The sequence below is a fragment of the Pongo abelii genome, chromosome 3 (genome assembly GCF_028885655.2).
Source record: "Pongo abelii isolate AG06213 chromosome 3, NHGRI_mPonAbe1-v2.0_pri, whole genome shotgun sequence".
Classification (NCBI taxonomy): domain Eukaryota; kingdom Metazoa; phylum Chordata; class Mammalia; order Primates; family Hominidae; genus Pongo; species Pongo abelii.
In genome coordinates, this window is record NC_071988.2 from 175,608,170 (window position 1) to 175,626,361 (window position 18,192).

Consider the following 18,192-nt stretch of genomic DNA (forward strand, 5'->3'; position numbering starts at 1 on the left):
TCTTTAAAATGTAACCCAGCACCATATTTTCTCAATATATGAAGGGAAAGTTCAGAAATTTGCTCTGTGAATTCAGTGATTGCATGGGTAGTCATTTTGAAATGAGAGACACATTTCATATCAATTTAAAAGATACTTTATCAATTTCCAGAGCAGTTAAAAGTTCTCATTTTAAATAGTAACTGCCATATATGAAATGTAGGAATGCTGTCCCTCATAAATAAACACATGAAATACGTGAAATCGAGGCACATACGGAAGGAATGCCAGAAGGAAGCCTGGCATCTGGAACTCATTAATAATGCCACAGGGGTCACCATCTGGGCATGTGTGTATAAAACACATCTGCACTACTGGCAACGGGTAGCTCATGCATCTGGATCATATCACTCACGTTCTCCTCAACCACATATCATAGCAGGAGGAATTTCCTGATGAATCAGATGCTGCCCAAAAGTACCATGGTTTTTTTGTGTTGCCATGCACATAATGAACCTGAAAAGAATTACAGATCAAGCCAAAACAAAGATACCTTTCATTTGTCTAATTGTACAGAATGATGAATGGGCCGTGCAATATTAAAAGAAGGAAAGAGAAAGAAAGAAAGAGAGAGAGAGAGGGAGGGAGGGAGGGAGGAAGGAAGGAAGGAAACAAGGAAACAAGGAAAAAAATAAATATGTGTGTTCATTTCCTCTGCACTGCAAATCCCAAACTATCTGCAATCATTTGTGTGTGGAGGGTGGTGGGATGGTGGAGGGAGGGCATTGGTGTGCTCAGAGGTAAGCAGTAAATTATCATAAAAAAATACCCAGGAAACAATGCTGCTATTAGTAAAAGACAATGAAGGAGAGTGTGAATATAAAGCAAGTAGGAAGAAAGTATGGGTTGGCATGTGGTGACTCATGCCTGTAGTCTGAGGACTTCGGGAGGCCGAGACGGGTGGATCCCTTGAGGCCAGAAGTTTGAGACCAGCCTGGGCAACATGGTGAAACCCCATCTCTACTAAAAATACAAAAATTAGCTGGGCGAGGTGGCACACGCCTGGAATCCCAGCTACTCGGGTGGCTGAGGCGTGAGAGTTGTTTGAACCTGGGAAGCGGAGGTTGCAGTGAGCCGACATCGTGCCACTGCACTCCAGCCTGGGTAACAGAGCAAGACTCTGTCTCAAAAAAAAAAAAAAAAAAAAAAAAAAAGAAGAAGAAGAAAATATTGAAATGGAATGTTGGCATAGACAAAGGTTCCTTAGAAATTCAGTTGGTTCAATTTTTTTAATCTCCACATCAATCTGGATGGCTGATTTTGTTATTTAAACTTTTAAAGGAGATTCTGCAATGTTATGTACATATGTATTTAAGTATGTATGTATTTGTGTCTTGCTTCATTTTAAAAAGATTTGAGCAGACACAATGCTTTATTGGCCCAGTAATATTTTCTAGTATTTCACAGCTATTAATAGGCAGGAAGTTTGATTTAAATAGAGCTATGCTTCAATCTGGAAAATTATTTGCACTGTTTTGAGGCAAGTTAATAGTGTGTCTGAAACCCAAGTTCTGGGCATGTAGTCATCAGGCCTTCTACTGATTTGTGAAGTCAGAGAAGATTCTTTTTTGGCAGTCTTCTGTCTACTTGCTGCAGACATGGAAAGTAACTGCACATAAAAGAAGGTGGAGAGGGTGATGTTGAATGAAATTTTATTTCTAGTTAAATGCTGTTCAAAGCATTTGGAAATGATTTAACTTTGAGGCTTTGCCTACATCTATAACATATCAAGATTACCAGCTGGAAAGGGAAAAATTCAAATACCCAGATGCTTGGACTATGCTGTGCTAAAAATGTGACTATTTGAAAACATCCAGGTATTTAGTAGTATCCCACATAAAATAAGAATTTTCCACCTTCTTTCCACTTTTGACATCACATAGGAGCAGTTAACATTATATTTCTATGCTTTATTTTCTAAATAAACCATTTCTTTTGCTTTAGGTATTTATAATAAGCTGCTCTGATATACACAGCTCCTACAGACCACAGAACATAATCTATCTAGACAAATTTAAAAGACCACTTCAGAAGACGGGCATACGTGTTAAAAAGTTGTATCTCAAAATATTCTGAGCTTTTTGAATTAGTCTGTGTCCTCTTTAAGTACATGATCTGAATTATGCATAAAAGAATGTGAAAATAATAATCCTTTATAATGAATAATACCTTCAGGTAAAAATAATATGTATAAATAATAATACATCCAGTGTACAAAGCTTTTACACATATTACTATAAGTGCACTTCCTACTTTTTTTCCAACTTCCATCCCTTGCTTTTCTGTAAACTCCCATTTCAACAGTAAGTAACCTGGCTCCCACTAGCTGCTATTTACTTAATTGTTCAATTCCTGTGTACATACACAGCAGTATGAAAATTTTTCATTTGTATCCCCATGGGGAACAATTTTATCAAGTGGAATACAGTGCTTTTTTGCAGTTCCTATTGCCTTCATCTTACAGACTCTGCTCATTTCCAAAGTTACTTAGAGACGGGACAATACTTTTCCCCTCTCTACCCTTCAGTGAGGTTGTTTTCCATATTTTTAATGCAGTTAGATCCTCTTGCACAGTCTGCATTTCTCCCTGGAATCCCCCAATCTCCTAAATGATTCTTAAAAATGTTCCTATTTTGAAGTCCAGTTTTTGTGCTGTACAGGTCTATGACATTTGACAAATGCATAATATATTGTATCCACAAATACAATATTACACAAATTAATTTTACTACTCCAAAATTCCTGACCTACTTATTTTCCTCTCTTCCCCCCAAACCACTGATTGTTTTACTGTCTCTATAGTTTTGTGGTTTTCAGAATGTCATATAATTGAAACCATACAGTATGTAGCTTTTTCACATTGGTTTGTTTCACTATGACTTGTTTCACCAAAGTTCATCCATGTCTTTTCATGACACGATAGCTTATTTCTTTTTATTATTGAATAGTATTCCATTGCATGAATGTACCACAGTTTATTTATCCAGCTTTTAAAGGATATCTTGGTTGCTACCAGTTTTGGGCAATTATGAATAAAGGTGCTGTAAATATTTGCATGCAGGTTTTTGTGTGAATGTAGGTTTTCAGTTTAACTGGGTAAATACCCAGTAGAGTGATTATATAGTAAGCCTATGTTTAGCTTTGTGGGAGACTGCCAAACAGCCTTCAAAAATAGCTTTACCATTATTTGCATTCCCAACAACGAGAGTTCCTGCTGCTCCACATTGTTATCAGTATTTGGTATCGTCAGTTTTTTGAATTTTAGCTATTCTAATAGGTGTGTAGTGTTATCTTATTATTACCTTAATTCTCTAATGACACATGATGAGATGATGAGCTCCTTTTCATATGCATATTTGCCATCTGTAAGTTTTCCTTAGTAGGAATTGATTAATTACATGTGTAATTAATTACATAAGTTAATCCAGATCTTTTGCCATTTTTAATGAGTTGTTTTCTCATGGTTGAGTTTTAAGTATATTTTGGATATAAGTCCTTTATCAGATATATGTGTTTGCAAATATTTTCTCCGAGTCTGGCTTGTTTTTTCATTCTCTTTTTTTTTTTTTGAGATGTTGTCTTGCTCTGTCGCCCCGGCTGGAGTGCAGTGGCGTGATCTCGGCTCACTGCAAGCTCTGCCTCCTGGGTTCACACCATTCTCCTGCCTCAGCCTCCCAAGTAGCTGGGACTACAGGCACCCGCCACCACACCCAGATAATTTTTTGTATTTTTTAGTAGAGACGAGGTTTCACCGTGTTAGCCAGGATGGTCTCGATCTCCTGACCTAGTGATCTGCCCGCCTCGGCCTCCCAAAATGCGGGGATTACAGGCTTGAGCCACCATGCCCGGCCTCATTCTCTTAACAGTATTTTTCCATAGCAGTTTTTAATTTCAATAAAATCTACCTTATTTATCTTTTCTCTGATGGATCATGCTTTTGGTACCATATCTAAAAACTCATCATCAAATACAAGTAAACCTAGATTTTTTCCCTATGCTATCTTCTCAAAGTCTTATAGTTTTGCATTTTACATTTAGGCCCAAGATTCATTTTGAATTAATTTTTCTAAAAGGTGTATTGTATGTTCTGTGTCTGTGTCTATTTTTTTTTTTGCATATGAAAATCCAGTTGTTCCACAACCATTTGTTGGAAAGACTATCTTTTCTCTATTGAATTGCCTTTGGTCCTTTGTCATGGATCAGTTGACTGTATTTGTTTGGGGGTCTATTTGTGGGCTCTCTATTCTGTTCCATTGACCTATGTGTCTATTCTTTCACCAGTACCATGCTATATTTATTACTTTAGCTTTACAGTAAGTCTTGAAATTGGGCAGTGTCAGTCGTCCAACTTTGTCTTTCAGTGTTGTGTTGTCTGTTGTGGGTCTTTTGCTTTTCCACATAAACTGTAGAATCAGTTTGTTGATATACACAAAGTACCTTGCTGAGATTTTAGTTGAGATTGTGTTTAATCTATAGATCAAGTCAGGAAGACTGGGCATATTAATGATATTGAATCTTCCAATCTATGAATATGGAATAATCTTTCCATTAATTTATATCTCTTTTCTCTGTATAGATCCTGTGCATATTTTGATAGATTTATGCCTAAGTATTTATATTTTTTTGGTGCAACTGTAAATGGTATTGTGTTTTAATTTCAAATTCCAATGGTTCATTACTGGTAACAATTGACTTTTGTATATTTACTTTGTATCTTCCAACCTTGCTATAATCACTTATTTCCATGAGTTTATGTTAGTTCTTTGAGATTTTCCATATAGACAATCATGTAAGATGGTTTTAATTTTTCTTTCTAATATGCATACCTTTTATTTCCTATCTTGCTGCACTAGCAAGGACTTCCTGTACAATGCTGAATAGGAGTGGTGAGACAGGACATTCTTTCCTTTTTCCTTATCTTAGAGGGAAATCATCCAGTTTCTCACCATTAAGTATGTTAGTTCTAGGCTTTCTGTAGGCACTCTTTATCAAGTTGGGAAATTCCCTTTTATTCCTAGTTTGCTGAGAGTTTTACATGAATGCATGCTAGACCTTGCCAAATGCTTCTGCTACATCTATTGATATGATCACAGGACTTTCTTCTTTAGCCTCTTGATGTGATTATTTACATAAATTGATTTTTAATTGTTGAGTCCGCCTTTCATATCTGGAATAAATCTCACTTGATTGTGGTATATAATTAATTTTATACATTGTTGGATTTGACTTGCTAATATTTTGATGAGGATTTTTGGATTTATGTTTTTGAGAGATTTTGGTCTACAGTTTCCTTTTCTTGTAATGTCTTCATATGGTAAGACTTGAAATTGGGCAGTGTCAGTCCTCCAACTTTGTCTTTCTGGTTTTTTTATGAGGGTAATGCTGGCCTCAATGAATGAATTTGCAAGTACTCCCTCTGTTTCTATTTTCTGGGAGAGATTGTAGAGAACTGGTATCATTTCTTCTTTAAATATTTGGTAGAGTTTACCAGTGAAACTCTCTGGGCTTGGTGCTTTCTTTTTTGGAAGGTTATTAATTATTGATTGAAATTTTAAATTGATATAGGCCTATTCAGTTCATCTATTTCTCCTTGTGCGAGTTTTGGTATAGTTTGTGTCTTTCAAAGAATTAGCCCACTTCATCTAATTTATCCAAATTTGTGGGCATAGAATTGTTTGTAGCCTTTTCTTTTTATGTCCATGGGATCAGTAATGATGATCTCATTTTCTTTTCTCTTTTTTTAGGGAGACAGGGCCTCACTCTGTGACCCAGGCTGGAATGCAGTGGCATAATCATAGCTCACTGTACCTCCAACTCCTGGGCTTAAGCAATCCTCCTGCCTCAGCCTCCTGAGTAGCTAGGACTACAGGCACATGCCATGATGCCTGGCTAATTTTCAAATTTTTTGTAGAGATGGGGTCTCATTATGTTGCCCAGGCTGGTCTTGAACTCTTGGCCTCAAGTGATCCTCCCACCTCAGCCTCCCAAGTGCTGGGATGACAGGCGTGAGTCACTAAGCCTAGCCCAATTTTCTTTTATAATATTAATTATAAAAGTAATTTGTGTTTTCTCTTTTTTCTTGGTTAGTCTGGCTAGAGGTGTATCAAATTTATTGATCTTTTCAAAGAACCAGCTTTTGGTTTCATTGTGTTTCCTCTACTGATTTCCTATTTTTAATTTCATCAATTTTTGCCAAAATTTCTATTATTTATTTTCTGTTTGTTGTAGGCATAAATTACTCTTCCTTTTCTAATTTCCTCAGGTGGATTTTTAGATTATTGATTTTAGACTTTTCTTCTTTTCTAATATATGCATTTAATGGTATAAATTTTCCTCTAAGCACTGCTTTTGCTGCATCCCAGAAATTTTGATAAGTTGCATCTTCATTTTCATTTAAATTATTTTAAAATTTCTCTGGAGTTTCTTCTTTGACCCATGTGTTATTTAGTATTATGTTATTTAATCTGCAAATATTTTTGAATTTTCCATGCTTTCTGTTATTAATTTCTAGTTTGATTCATTGTGGTTTGAGAGCATAGATTGTATAATTTCTATTCTTTTAAATTTATTTTGGAGTGTTTTATGGCTCAGAATGTGGTGTATTTTGGTGAATGTTCCATGTGATGTCAAGAAGAATATATACTCTGTTGTTGTTGGATGAAGTATTCTATAAATGTCATTTAGAGCAAGCTGATGAATGGAACTGTTCAGTCAATTATGTCCTTACTAATTTTATGCCTGCTTGATCTATCAACTACTAAAAGAGACATATTAAAATCTTTAACTATAATGGCCAATTTGTTGCTTTCTCTTTGCAGTTCTATCAGTTTTTGTCTCATATATTTTGATGCTCTTTTGTTAGATGCATACATATTAAGAATATCTTCTTGAATAACTGACCCCTTTATCATTATGTAATGCCCTTTCTTTCTTCCTTTCTTTCTTTCTTTTTTTGAGGCAGAGTCTCACTCTGTTGCCCAGGCTGGAGTGCAGTGGAGAGATCATGGCTCATTGCAGCATTGACCTCCTGGGCTCAAGCCATTTTCCCATCTCAGCCTCTGGAGTAGCTGGGACTACAGGAGCATGACACTATGCCTGGCTAATTTTTAAATTATTTATAGAGATGGGGTTTCATCATGTTACCCAAGCTGGTTTTGAACTCCTAGGCTCAAGCGATCCTCCCTCCTCAGCGTCCAAGTAGCTGGAACTACAGGTGCATGCTGCTACACCTGGCTAATTTGTTTTTTTTTTGGTAGAGATAGGGTGTCACTTTGTTGCCCAAGCTGGTTTCGAGCTCTTGGCTCAAGCAATCCTCCTACCTTGGGCTCTCAAAGTGCTGGAATTACAGGCATGAGCCACTGTGCCAAGCCAAATGCCCTTTCTTATCCCTGATAATTTTCCTTGTTCTGAAGTCCACTTTGTCTGAAATTAATATAGCTGGTCCAGCTTTCTTTTGATTAGTGTTAGTATGGAATATCTTTTTCCAAATCTTTACTGTTGATATATCTGTAACAACATATAATTGCATCTTGTTTTTGAAAATTAATCCACTCTGACAATCTTTGTATTTTAATTTTTATATTTAGACCATTCACATTTGAAGTGATTATTGATATAGTTGGATTAATATCTACCATGTATGTAACTATTTTCTATTTGTTGCACTTGTTCCTTGCATCTTTCTCTCTCTCTCTCTGCCTTTTCTGGTTTTAACTGGGTATTTTATGAGATTCCATTTTCTCTCCTCTATTAGTATGTCAATTATACTCCTTTACAATTATTTCTAGTGGTTTCTCTAGAGTTTGCAAAATACATCCATAACTAATCCAAGTCCATTCTCAAATAACACTATACAGCTTTGTTGGTATTATAGGTACCTTATAACAGAAATCCCAATTCCTCCCTCCCATTTCTTATAATACTGCTATCATTCATTTCAGTTATCCATATAACATAATCACCCAATACACTGTTCCTATGTTTACTTTGAAAAATTAATCTATTAGAGGAATTAAGAATAAGAAATAGGGCCAGATGCGGTGGCTCACGCCTGTAATCCCAGCACTTTGGGAGGCCGAGGTGGGCGGATCATGAGGTCAGGAGTTTGAGACCAGCCTGACCAACATGGTGAAACCTCGTCTCTACTAAAAATACAAAAATTAGCCGGGTGTTGGGGCAGGCGCCTGTAATCCCAGCTACTCGGGGGGCTGAGGCAGGAGAATCGCTTGAACCCGGGAGGCGACGGGCACAGTGAGCCGAGATCACGCCATTGTACTGCAGCGACAGAGCGAGACTCCGTCTCAAAAGAAAAAATAAAAAAAAGAAAGAAAGAAAAAGTTTTATTTTATCTCTATTTATTCTTTCTCTGACATTCTTTCTTTCTTTATGTAGATTATCTGAATTTCTGGACTAAATCACTTTACTTCTTTCTGAAGAACTTTTAAGAAACACTTCTTACAGGCTAGAACTACTGGTAATGAATTACTCATTTTTTGTTTGCCTGATAAAGTCTTTATTTCTCTTTCACTTTGAAGTGAATTTCTCTGAATATAGAACCCTAGACTGCTGGGATTTTTTCTTTCAATACTTTAAATATTTTACTTCACTTTCTTCTTGTTTGCATGGTTTGTTTTTTCCCCTCTCTGGCTGCTTTTAAGGTTTTCTCTTCATCTTTAGCTTTCCGTAGCGTGAATTTGATATACCCAGGTATAGATTTCTTGGTATCTACCCTACTTGCTGTTCTCTGAGTTTCTTGGATTTGTGGTTTGGTGTCTCCGTAATCTTGAAAAATTATTGATCATTATTATTTCAAATATTTTTTCAGTTCCATTATCTCTTTCTTCTCCTTTTGGTATTCCAGTATGTGTATGTTATATTTTTTGAAAATGTTCCATAGTTCTTAGATATCCTGTTCTATTTTCTTTTCACTCTTTTTTTCTCTTTGCATCTCATTTTGGGAAGTTTCTACTGACATTATCTTCAAGCTCACTAATTCCTTCCTCAGCTTTGTCCAATCTATTGATGAGGCCATTCAAGACATTCTTCCTTTCTGGTACCTTTTTTTTTTATTTTTTGTTTTATTTTTAGCATTTTAAAAGGTTCTTTGTAAGTTTCCACTTCTCTGATTACATTACCTATCTATACTTGGATGTTGTCTACTTTTTCCATTAGAGATCTTAGCATATTAGCCATAATTATTTTAAGTTTTATTTTATTTTTAATTGAAAAATAATAATTGTATATATTTATGAAGTACAATGTGATGTTTCTGTACATGTATACATTATGAAATGATCAAATTGGGCTAATTAGCATATCTATCACCTCAAATATTTATCTTTTTTTGCAGTTTTAAATTTAATTTAAAATTTAATTTTAATTTTAATTTAATTTAATTTAAATTAAATTTAAAATTTAAATTAAATTTAAAATTAATTTTTTTGCAGATTTAAAAATCCTCTCTTAGCTATTTTGGGACATTCATACATTTATGTTAACTACAGTCACCATGCTGTGCAATAGAATACCAGAATTTATTCCTCATATCTAACTGAAACTTTGTACTTGTTTACCAATATCTCCCCTTTCCCCATCTACCCACCCCCCATGGCCTCTGGTAGCCACCATTCTACTCTACTTCTGTGAGTTTGACTTTTTAATCATAATTATTTTAAATTCCTGGTCTGATAATTCCAAAATATCTGCCATATCTGAGTCTGGTTCTTTGTCTCTTCAGACTGTGTTTTTTTTCTCCTTCTAGCATGACTTGTAATATTTGGTTGAAAAGCAGACATGATGTATTGAGTAATAGAAGCTGAGATAAACAGGCCTTTAGTGTGAGGTTTTGTATTAATTTGGCTAGGAGTTGGGCTGTGTTTAATGTTTGCTGTAGTTGTAGGTGTCAAAGGCTTCAATTTCCACTAGTGTCCTTGTTTCTGTCTCTGCTGTTGTCTTTGGGTTTCCCTAAACATTCCTTCTTATATAGAGTCTAAGCCTTGCAGCTCTTTCAGCTCTAACTTTTGGCTATTACACTGGACACCTGTTGATGTGGTGGCAGGGTGTAATGCTAGTGGGAGCATTCTGTTATCATATGGTCAAGTCTCTTTTAGGCCTGTGTCCCTGGGGTGGCCTTTACAAGTGTTTCTCAACTATTTTGTTTCCCCTTAGGTGACACAGGAAGGCTAGAGGGAGCTGGAGTTGGGTTATTTCTCTCCCCTCATATTGGATGAGGCTCTGATCAATCTTTTCCCTTGCTGTGGTAGGCCTTGTTTTGGAGAACATTCTGGATCTGCTTCAAAGTGGTCACTTTTCCCCTCCCCTGCTGGAAGCATGAGAGCACTTCTTGGGTTTTTATCGTAAGACCCTGGTGGAGTAGCTGGAGGTAAAACCTAAACAAAATTTGGGGTCCCTGACTGTGGCTCCCAGGAGTTTCTCACTCTCACACTACTCTATGCACTGCTTCCAGCAATCCTTCAGAGTTACTACATTTGATATGGCATTGTCGCTTCTGCTTTCAGGGAGGAAATCTCAGCTGTGATTTCCTGCATTCACCTGTCTCTCTAGATTTTGAGGTGGTGGTTTTCCCTGTGACCTTAATTCTCTGACAGGTCCAAGAAAAGCCATTGATAATCAGTTTGGCCCGTTTTTTTCTTGTTGTAAGATAAAAGTGCTGACTTCCAAGCTTTTTATATGTTGGAGCTGAAACCAGAAGTCCTTCCTATTTTTTAAAATTTCATCATTTTAAATATTAGGAAACAAAGGCTCCTCGTGGTTAAATGAGTAGCTAGAATCTTCCCACTTCTAAGCCAGTACTCTTTCCTTTCACCATCCTGCCACATTAGGTTGGTGCAAAAGTAATTGCTGTTTTTGCTATTAAAAGTAATGGGAAAAACCACAATCACTTTTGCACCATCCTACTATATCTCACAAAATCAGCCCAGGAAAATGTCCTCAGAAAAAGCATGAGACTGAATAGCTGGGCATGGAGGCTCACGCCTGTAATCCCAGCACTTTGGGAGGCCAGCCGAGGCAGGCGGATCACCTGAGGTCAGGAGTTTGAAAGCAGCCTGGCCAACATAGTGAAACCTTATCTCTACTAAAATAAAAAAATTAGCTGGGCGCAGTGTCAGGCACCTGTAATCCCAGCTACTCAGGAGGCTGAGGCAGGAGAATCTCTTGAACCTGGGAGGCAGAGGTTGCAGTGAGCCGAGATCATGCCACTGCACTCCACCTGGGTGACAGAGTAAGATTCTGTTCAAAAAAAAAAAAAAAAATTGAGGCAGAATAGAAGGGGGTGGCAAGGCAAGATAAGCAGATGTACTGTTTTGAAAAACAACAATTCATTATCTCCTCATAGAGGATGTAAAGCAATGGTTGAGCATTCTCTCTAGCTTTACAAAAGTGTCCAGAAAAGGATTCTTTTATTATCAAACTGCTTTTACAGCATATGATTACGTTTGCACAAATGTTATATACAAACAGTATCTCTTGGATGCTTTCGGAGTCAACTAATAGTACTGAACACTTACTATGGATCAGCCACTGTACTAGAAATTCAGAGATATTTAATGAGCTTGTTCTTGATATGAGAGCAAGTAACTAGTGAGGTTGGATTCTAGCCTCTCTGCAACTAGTTAGTTATATGCCCTTGGCCAAGGTTTTTAATTTCTCTGAACTATATTTCACAAAGGGGATAAAAAATAATTACCCCTCAGGGTAACTGAAGTAATGTACAGAAAGCACTTATCACAGCTGTAATAATAATAGTAATTTATATATAAATTTATATATAGTAATTTTATGTATAATTATTTTGAGTATTATAGTAATTATAATATATATTAATATGTTACTAATATTGATAGAGGTTACAATATCAAGTCATGGAGATAAATTTCACTATGTAGCTCCTTGTAGAAAAGAGCCAGCAATATTGTGAATCTTATAAACATGTTCAAAGCTCTCAGTAGCTAGTCTTATATATGCCAAGAAAAACAATTAAAAGCCAGCTTCTCTCTGGATAGGGCAATTTAGGTCAGCATTTGTGGACACATGTCTGTCAAATTCCATCCCAAGGACTTTAAATTCAGTAGTGTATTAGGCCGTGGTTTTTTGGGATATTGTTCACCCAAGTATAAGAAAGCTGGAAACCAGTGTTAGAATAAGCTAATGGTACTCTAGGAACAATTTCAAGCTCAAATAGTTGCAGACATCACCAAGAGTGCCTGAAATGGCTGTGCTCTGATGACCACTCTGGAGGTGAATCCCCAAGAAGGAATGCAAAGCATGGGGCAAAGTCAAGGCTGCAGCATGGGAAAACCTGGCCTCTCATCTTGAGCCACAGATTGAGTAGTCCCTCAATAGAGACATGCAGGGGAATGGGGCTACTCAGCCTGTTCCTTTGGGACAATACCAATAATTAGATGGATTGATGTGCAAAGAGGTAGAATATATTCCAGAGACCAACAAAGTCTATGAGCTAACCCAGCAGTGTCTCAAGGCACCATGAGACCTGAATCTGTCCTTGACTATGGTGGGGGCAACTTTATGCAGGCTCCTGGCTTTGTCCAAGTGCTAGACAGGATCACCATGATCATTATCATCATGAGAGGCATGATAACAGGCACCTGGTCACCTCCAAGGTGATCCTTAGGACTACAGAGCCCCACTGGGTAGCCATAAAACATAGGAGCTGTGTGACAGAGGGACATAGACATAGCAACCTTAGAGAGCAAAAGTGGGGTGACTAAAGGAGTCAGGGGGAGGTGGCAGTCAAAAGCAAGTCCCTGGAGAGGCACTGCAGGTAGCACAACTTGTGCAGTTAGCAACAGGAAACAACTCAGATGACTCCAGCTAACCAACAGAGGTCAGGGTCCAGGGTGTCCACTTAGTCCAGTGTAGCCTGAGTCATCTAAGGTCAGACCCTTCAATGGCCACAAGTCCTTAAAGGGGATTCTGAGGCATAGGCAGGTCTGTCTTTGGCCAGGTAGAGCCAGTGTGTAAGTGCCACACTTACACTTACTGGTGCAGTGACACACACCCTCCAAGAGTTGACACAAGAGCAGCTGCTTCAAATATAAGACAAGGATGGTCTTTGTGCATATGCCACCTCAAAAATCATCAAATCTGGCCAGGTGCAGTGGCTCATACCTGTAATCCCAGCACTTTGGGAGGCCAAGGTGGGTGGATCACCTGAGGTTAGGAGTTTGAGACCAGCCTGGCCAACATGGTGAAACCCCATCTCTACTAAAAAATACAAAATTAGCCAGGTGTGGTGGTGGGCGCCTGTAATCTCAGCTACTCGGGAGGCTGAGGCTGGAGAATTGCTTGAACCCGGGAGATGGAGGTTGCAGTGAGCCGAGATCGCGCCATTGCACTCCAGCCTGGGCAACAAGAGCAAAACTCCATCTCAAAGAAAAAAAAAATCATCAAACGAAATGTTGCAGGAGTGGTGCGACACAGTGCGAGTCAAGGTCTCCTGGAGCATTGTTTCCTTTCAAGGTCAGGGGGCTTCCTATGCAAAATCCACACCTGTGTTACTATGGAAAAAGAACATTTTTTTCTACATCAATTTAGAGATAATGATTAATTATAAAGAAAGAATGCATAAGGCTATGAACTGATTCCTTATGAATCCAGGTTTCTTCCTACATGAGGACTCTAGAAATTTTATCTTAGATACTTCCATTTTGCAGATAAGGAAACCATAGTTAAGATATATTTAAAGAACTTTTCTTTGATATGAGTGAAGAACTAGTGAGGTTTGATTCTAGTTTCATTCACTTAAAAACATTATCCAAGTGCAATATAAAGCATGTTTATTATAATTGATAAGACAACGGTGACATGGCAGAAAATGGATACATTTGCTTTAAAACAATAAAATGAGATTCCCCTTTCTAAAGAAAATGTTCAAAATTGCCTAAACTTCAATATAATAGAGAACTCAAAAGAATTCCTTTAGACCCTGTACTATATAGGAAATAAATTCTATGACAGGTAATAATAAAATAATATATTGGTCTAAGTCAACACTTCATATGTTGCAGGCAAGTTGAGTCCCTCAGTCTCTATAATGGCCATTCCAAGACCCAGAACCATGTAGAGTGTTAACTGAGGACCTTTTCCCTTGGCAACACTTCTCCATTTAATCCATGTTTGAATCTAAACCAGAGGATTTTAAAGTGTGGTTCCAGGACCGGCAGCCTCAACATTACCAGCACCATGAGGGAACTTGTTAGACATGCAAATTCTTGGGTCCCTATTGAATCGGAAACTCTACGGACAGGACCTGGGAACTTGATTTAACAAGCTCTCTAGATGATTCTGATGCACCCTGCTCTAACCATTGAGAAATACTACTCTAAACATTATGATGGCAAGGTCTCAGGCCCAACAAGGCCCACAGTATGACTCTGGCTCTGGTGGTGAACATGCTTGAATGAGATTGGTCTGTGAAAACGAAATCTTGTTCCATGTTGCTGAGGTCAGTGCAGTGTGTGCATGAACACATTTCCATGGATATGCAAACCATTAATGCCAAGATAGTTTACTGCTAATGAAACAACATTAGACAGTGTCTTAGTCCATTTTGTGCTGCTATACTAGAATATAACAGATTGGGTAATTTACAATGAAAAGAAATTTATTTCTCACAGTTCTGGAGGCTCAGAAGTCCAAGATTGAATGGCTAGCATCTGGTAAGGGCCATCTTGCTGCATCATCTCATGGCATAAGACAAGAGGGCCAGAAAATGAGAGAGAGAAAAGGTGGCTGAACTCATCCTTTTATAAGGAACCTACTCCTGCAATAAAGGCATTAGTCCATTCATGAAGGCAGAGCCCTCATGACCTAATTGCTTCTCATTAGGCCCCACCTCCCAACACTGTTGCATTGAGTATTATGTTTCCAACACATGAACTTTGGGGGACACTCTCAAACCACAGCATTCTGCTCTGGCTCCAAATTCATGTTTTTCTCACACATAAAATATATTCATTTCATCCCAATTGCCCCAAAGTCTTAACTTGTTCTGGTAAAAGTCCAGTGTCTCATCTAAATCAGATATGGATGAGACTCAAGGCACAATTCATCCTGAGGCAAATTCCCCTCTAGCTTTGAGCCTGTGAAATTAACAAGTTCTCTTCTTCCAAAATAGAATGACAGGTCAGGCAGAGGATAGACATTCCCATTCCAAAAGGGAGAAATAGGCAAGAAGAAAGGAGTAACAGGCCCCAAGCAAGTCTAAAACTTAACAAGATAAACAATACTAAATCCTAAGACTTGAGGATAATCTTCTTTGACTCCATGTCCTACTTTCTGGGCATAGTGAGTTAGGGTTTGGAACCTTGAGGCCTCAGGAACAGCCTTGCCCCCATGGCTTTGCTAGGCTTAGCCCACACAGCTCTCACAGGTTGGAATCTCATGTCCATAGCTCTCCTAGGCTGGAGTTGCATGCTGCATGCCCATAGCTCTCCTAGGCTGGAGTTGCATGCTGGTAGTTGTATAGTTCTGGGACTTGGGGGCATCCCCACCCCGAAGGGCTCCCCTAGGCCTAGTGAGGACTCTCTGCTATGGCTGTGACTCCACACTTCTGCTGGGCATTGTCCTCCTAGGCACTCTCTGTGGCAGCTCTGCCCCAAGACGTCTTTGCCTAGGCCCTCTGGTTGTCTGCAACATCCTTTGAAATCTAAGTGGAGGCTGCCATGGCCTCACAGCATGTGCCTATAGAATTAGCGCCACCAAAGTTTATAGCTTGTACATTCCAGAGCCACAGGTTGAGCTGCACCTGGGCTCCCTGGAGCCACAGCTGAAGCAGCCAAGGAGAATGATGCTGGAATTCAAGGAGCAGAGTCCTGAGCTGGCCCTGCTCACTGGTCCTGTGTAGGGCACAATGGGGAGTCACCCCAAACCATTCTGCTCTCCTAGAGCTCTGGGCTTGTGATGGGAGGGGCATCCTTGAAGGTCACTGAAATGCCTTCAGGGTCATTTTCCTGTTGTCTTGATTACTTGCACCTGGCTTCCTTCTAGCTGTGTTAATCCCCTTTATCAAAGGGTCACTTGGCTGTACCCTTGCAAGCCTTTTTATTCTTTACGTAGCCAGGCTGTGAGTTTTCCAAATTTTATATTGTTTCTCTTTTACTTATAAATTCCATCTTTAAATCATTTATCTCTTCTTTCATTTTACTATATGCAGTTAAAAGAAGCCATGCAGGTCCTTCAGTATATTGCTTAGAAATTTCTTTCACCAGATACCCTGGTTCATTGCTCTTAAATCTGCCTTCCATAAAGCCCTGCAGCATGGACACAGTTAAGCCAAGTTCTTTGTGACTTTATAATAAGGATGGCCATTACTTCAGTTTCCAATACCTTGTTCCTCATTTTCTGTCTGAGACTTCAGGAGAATGGCTTCTACTGTTCATATTTCTACCAACATTCGGACCATGACCACTTAAGTGATCGATAAAAAGTTTCAGCCTTTCTCTATAGTTCTTTTCTTCTTCTGAGCCCTCACCAGACTTGCCTTTAATACTCCATTACAGCAAGACCAGCTGTTTCTAGCCTGCTCCTTCAGACTCTTCCAGCCTCTGCCCAATTACACAGTTCCAAAGCTGCTTCCCCATTTTCAGGCATTTGTTATAGTAACAGCCCCACTTTTTGGTATCAATTTTCTTTCTTAGTCTGTTTTCTGCTGTTATAACAGAATACCACAGACTGGGTAATAAATAATAAACAGCAATGTATTGCCTCATGGTCGAGGCTGGAAAGTACAAGACAGAGGGATTTGCATCTTGCAAGGGCCTTCTTGCTGTGTCATCTCATGGCAGAAGGTGAGAAGGCAAGAGAGAATGAGAGAGAAAATGGGCCCACATTCATGTTTTTATAATAAACCCACTCCCACAATAATTAATGGCATTAATCCATTCACAGGGGCAGAGCCCTTAAGGCCAAATCGCCTCTTATTAGGCCCCACCTCCCAGCACTGTTGCATTGGGGATTAAATCTCCAACACAAGAACTTTGCGGGATACATTCAAACCATAGCAGACAGCCTAAACCATTTCTTTTGGCTATTCCTAATCCTCCTTTTCCTGGACTGTTGGCAGAAGTTGTTCATGCATGAAAGGAAAACTGGTTTACTTAAACCAGGGTTTTTCAGTCTTGGGACCATTGACATTTTAGGCCAGATAATTTTTGTTGTGGGGAGCTGTTCTGCATTGGAGGATGTTTACCAGCATCCCTGGCCTCTATCCACCAGGTGCCAGTTGCAACTTCCCTCCCCTTTTCACCCCCCACAAGTCTTGACAGTCAAAAATGTTTCCAGACATTGCCAAATGTCTCCTGGGAGTGAAATTGCACTTGGTTGAGGACCACTGACTTAAACCAAGGCAGTTCCTTCAAAGTGCTAACCAAGGGAGAACATGTCCTGGAAAAAAACAATCAAGCTGATACAAGCTGGAGCAGGCTCCCAGCAGCCACGGGGGTGACTCACATTGTAGGATCGGCCATGCCTCTGTCTCCACTGAACCAGCACTATCTGGGCAATGACCAGAACGCAGAGGAAGATCAAGATCATTTCCACGTGCATGGAATCGTGGCCCCGGTGCATCTTGTACATCCTCTCCTGCTGCAGGCTGGAACCAGCAAAATGAGGTCATCTGAAAAAGCCCTCACCCTTGTGCATTTAGCAAAAAAAAAAAAAAAAAAAAAAAAAAAAATTAACAGGTTTGGCTTACAAAAAGCAACAGGGGATTTCAAATATAAGGGTTGGTAAGCTTTGATTGTAAAGTTTTTCTAATTTTTTCTTGGTTTCTTCCCTTTCGCTAGATCTGGAGAAGGAGCAGCTGGGAGGAGGTGCCTGACTCTCTTAGCAAAACCAGTTCCTTTGCTTTCCCATGTGGTTGGCCTCTGCCTTGTCTTTTAAGTTAAGTGATGGGGCTAAAAAAACTAATGATCCCAGGAGGACCTGGGGTCCAGTCCCTGATCTGCCACTTCATTGCCTCACAACCTTGGGGAAGTCATTTATCCTCTCTGAGCCTCAGTTTCCTCATTTGCAAATTTCAAATAACCATCCTTCTGTAACTGACAAGGGTGTTTTAAGACTATAAAGCACATGTTATTTTATTTGTGTCTATATGAGGAATAATTATTATTG

The 18,192-nt window shown here is 38.9% G+C and overlaps 1 protein-coding gene across 6 annotated transcripts in view; it reads right to left on the minus strand.

The window, feature by feature from the left end:
• RNF175 (ring finger protein 175) overlaps positions 1 to 18,192 on the minus strand; it is a 53,433-nt gene that overhangs the window by 24,556 nt on the left and 10,685 nt on the right. For 4 of the 6 annotated variants that reach the window (XM_054554612.2, XM_054554611.2, XM_054554607.2 and 1 more), the window contains exon 3: positions 17,530 to 17,671. The exons of 1 other annotated variant lie outside the window; for it this stretch is intronic. In XM_054554612.2, coding sequence (XP_054410587.1) covers positions 17,530 to 17,671 — 142 coding nt within the window. Of the gene's footprint in view, positions 1 to 17,529; positions 17,713 to 18,192 lie in introns of all 6 variants that reach the window. One more of the 6 variants, XM_054554609.1, reaches the window with a different exon arrangement.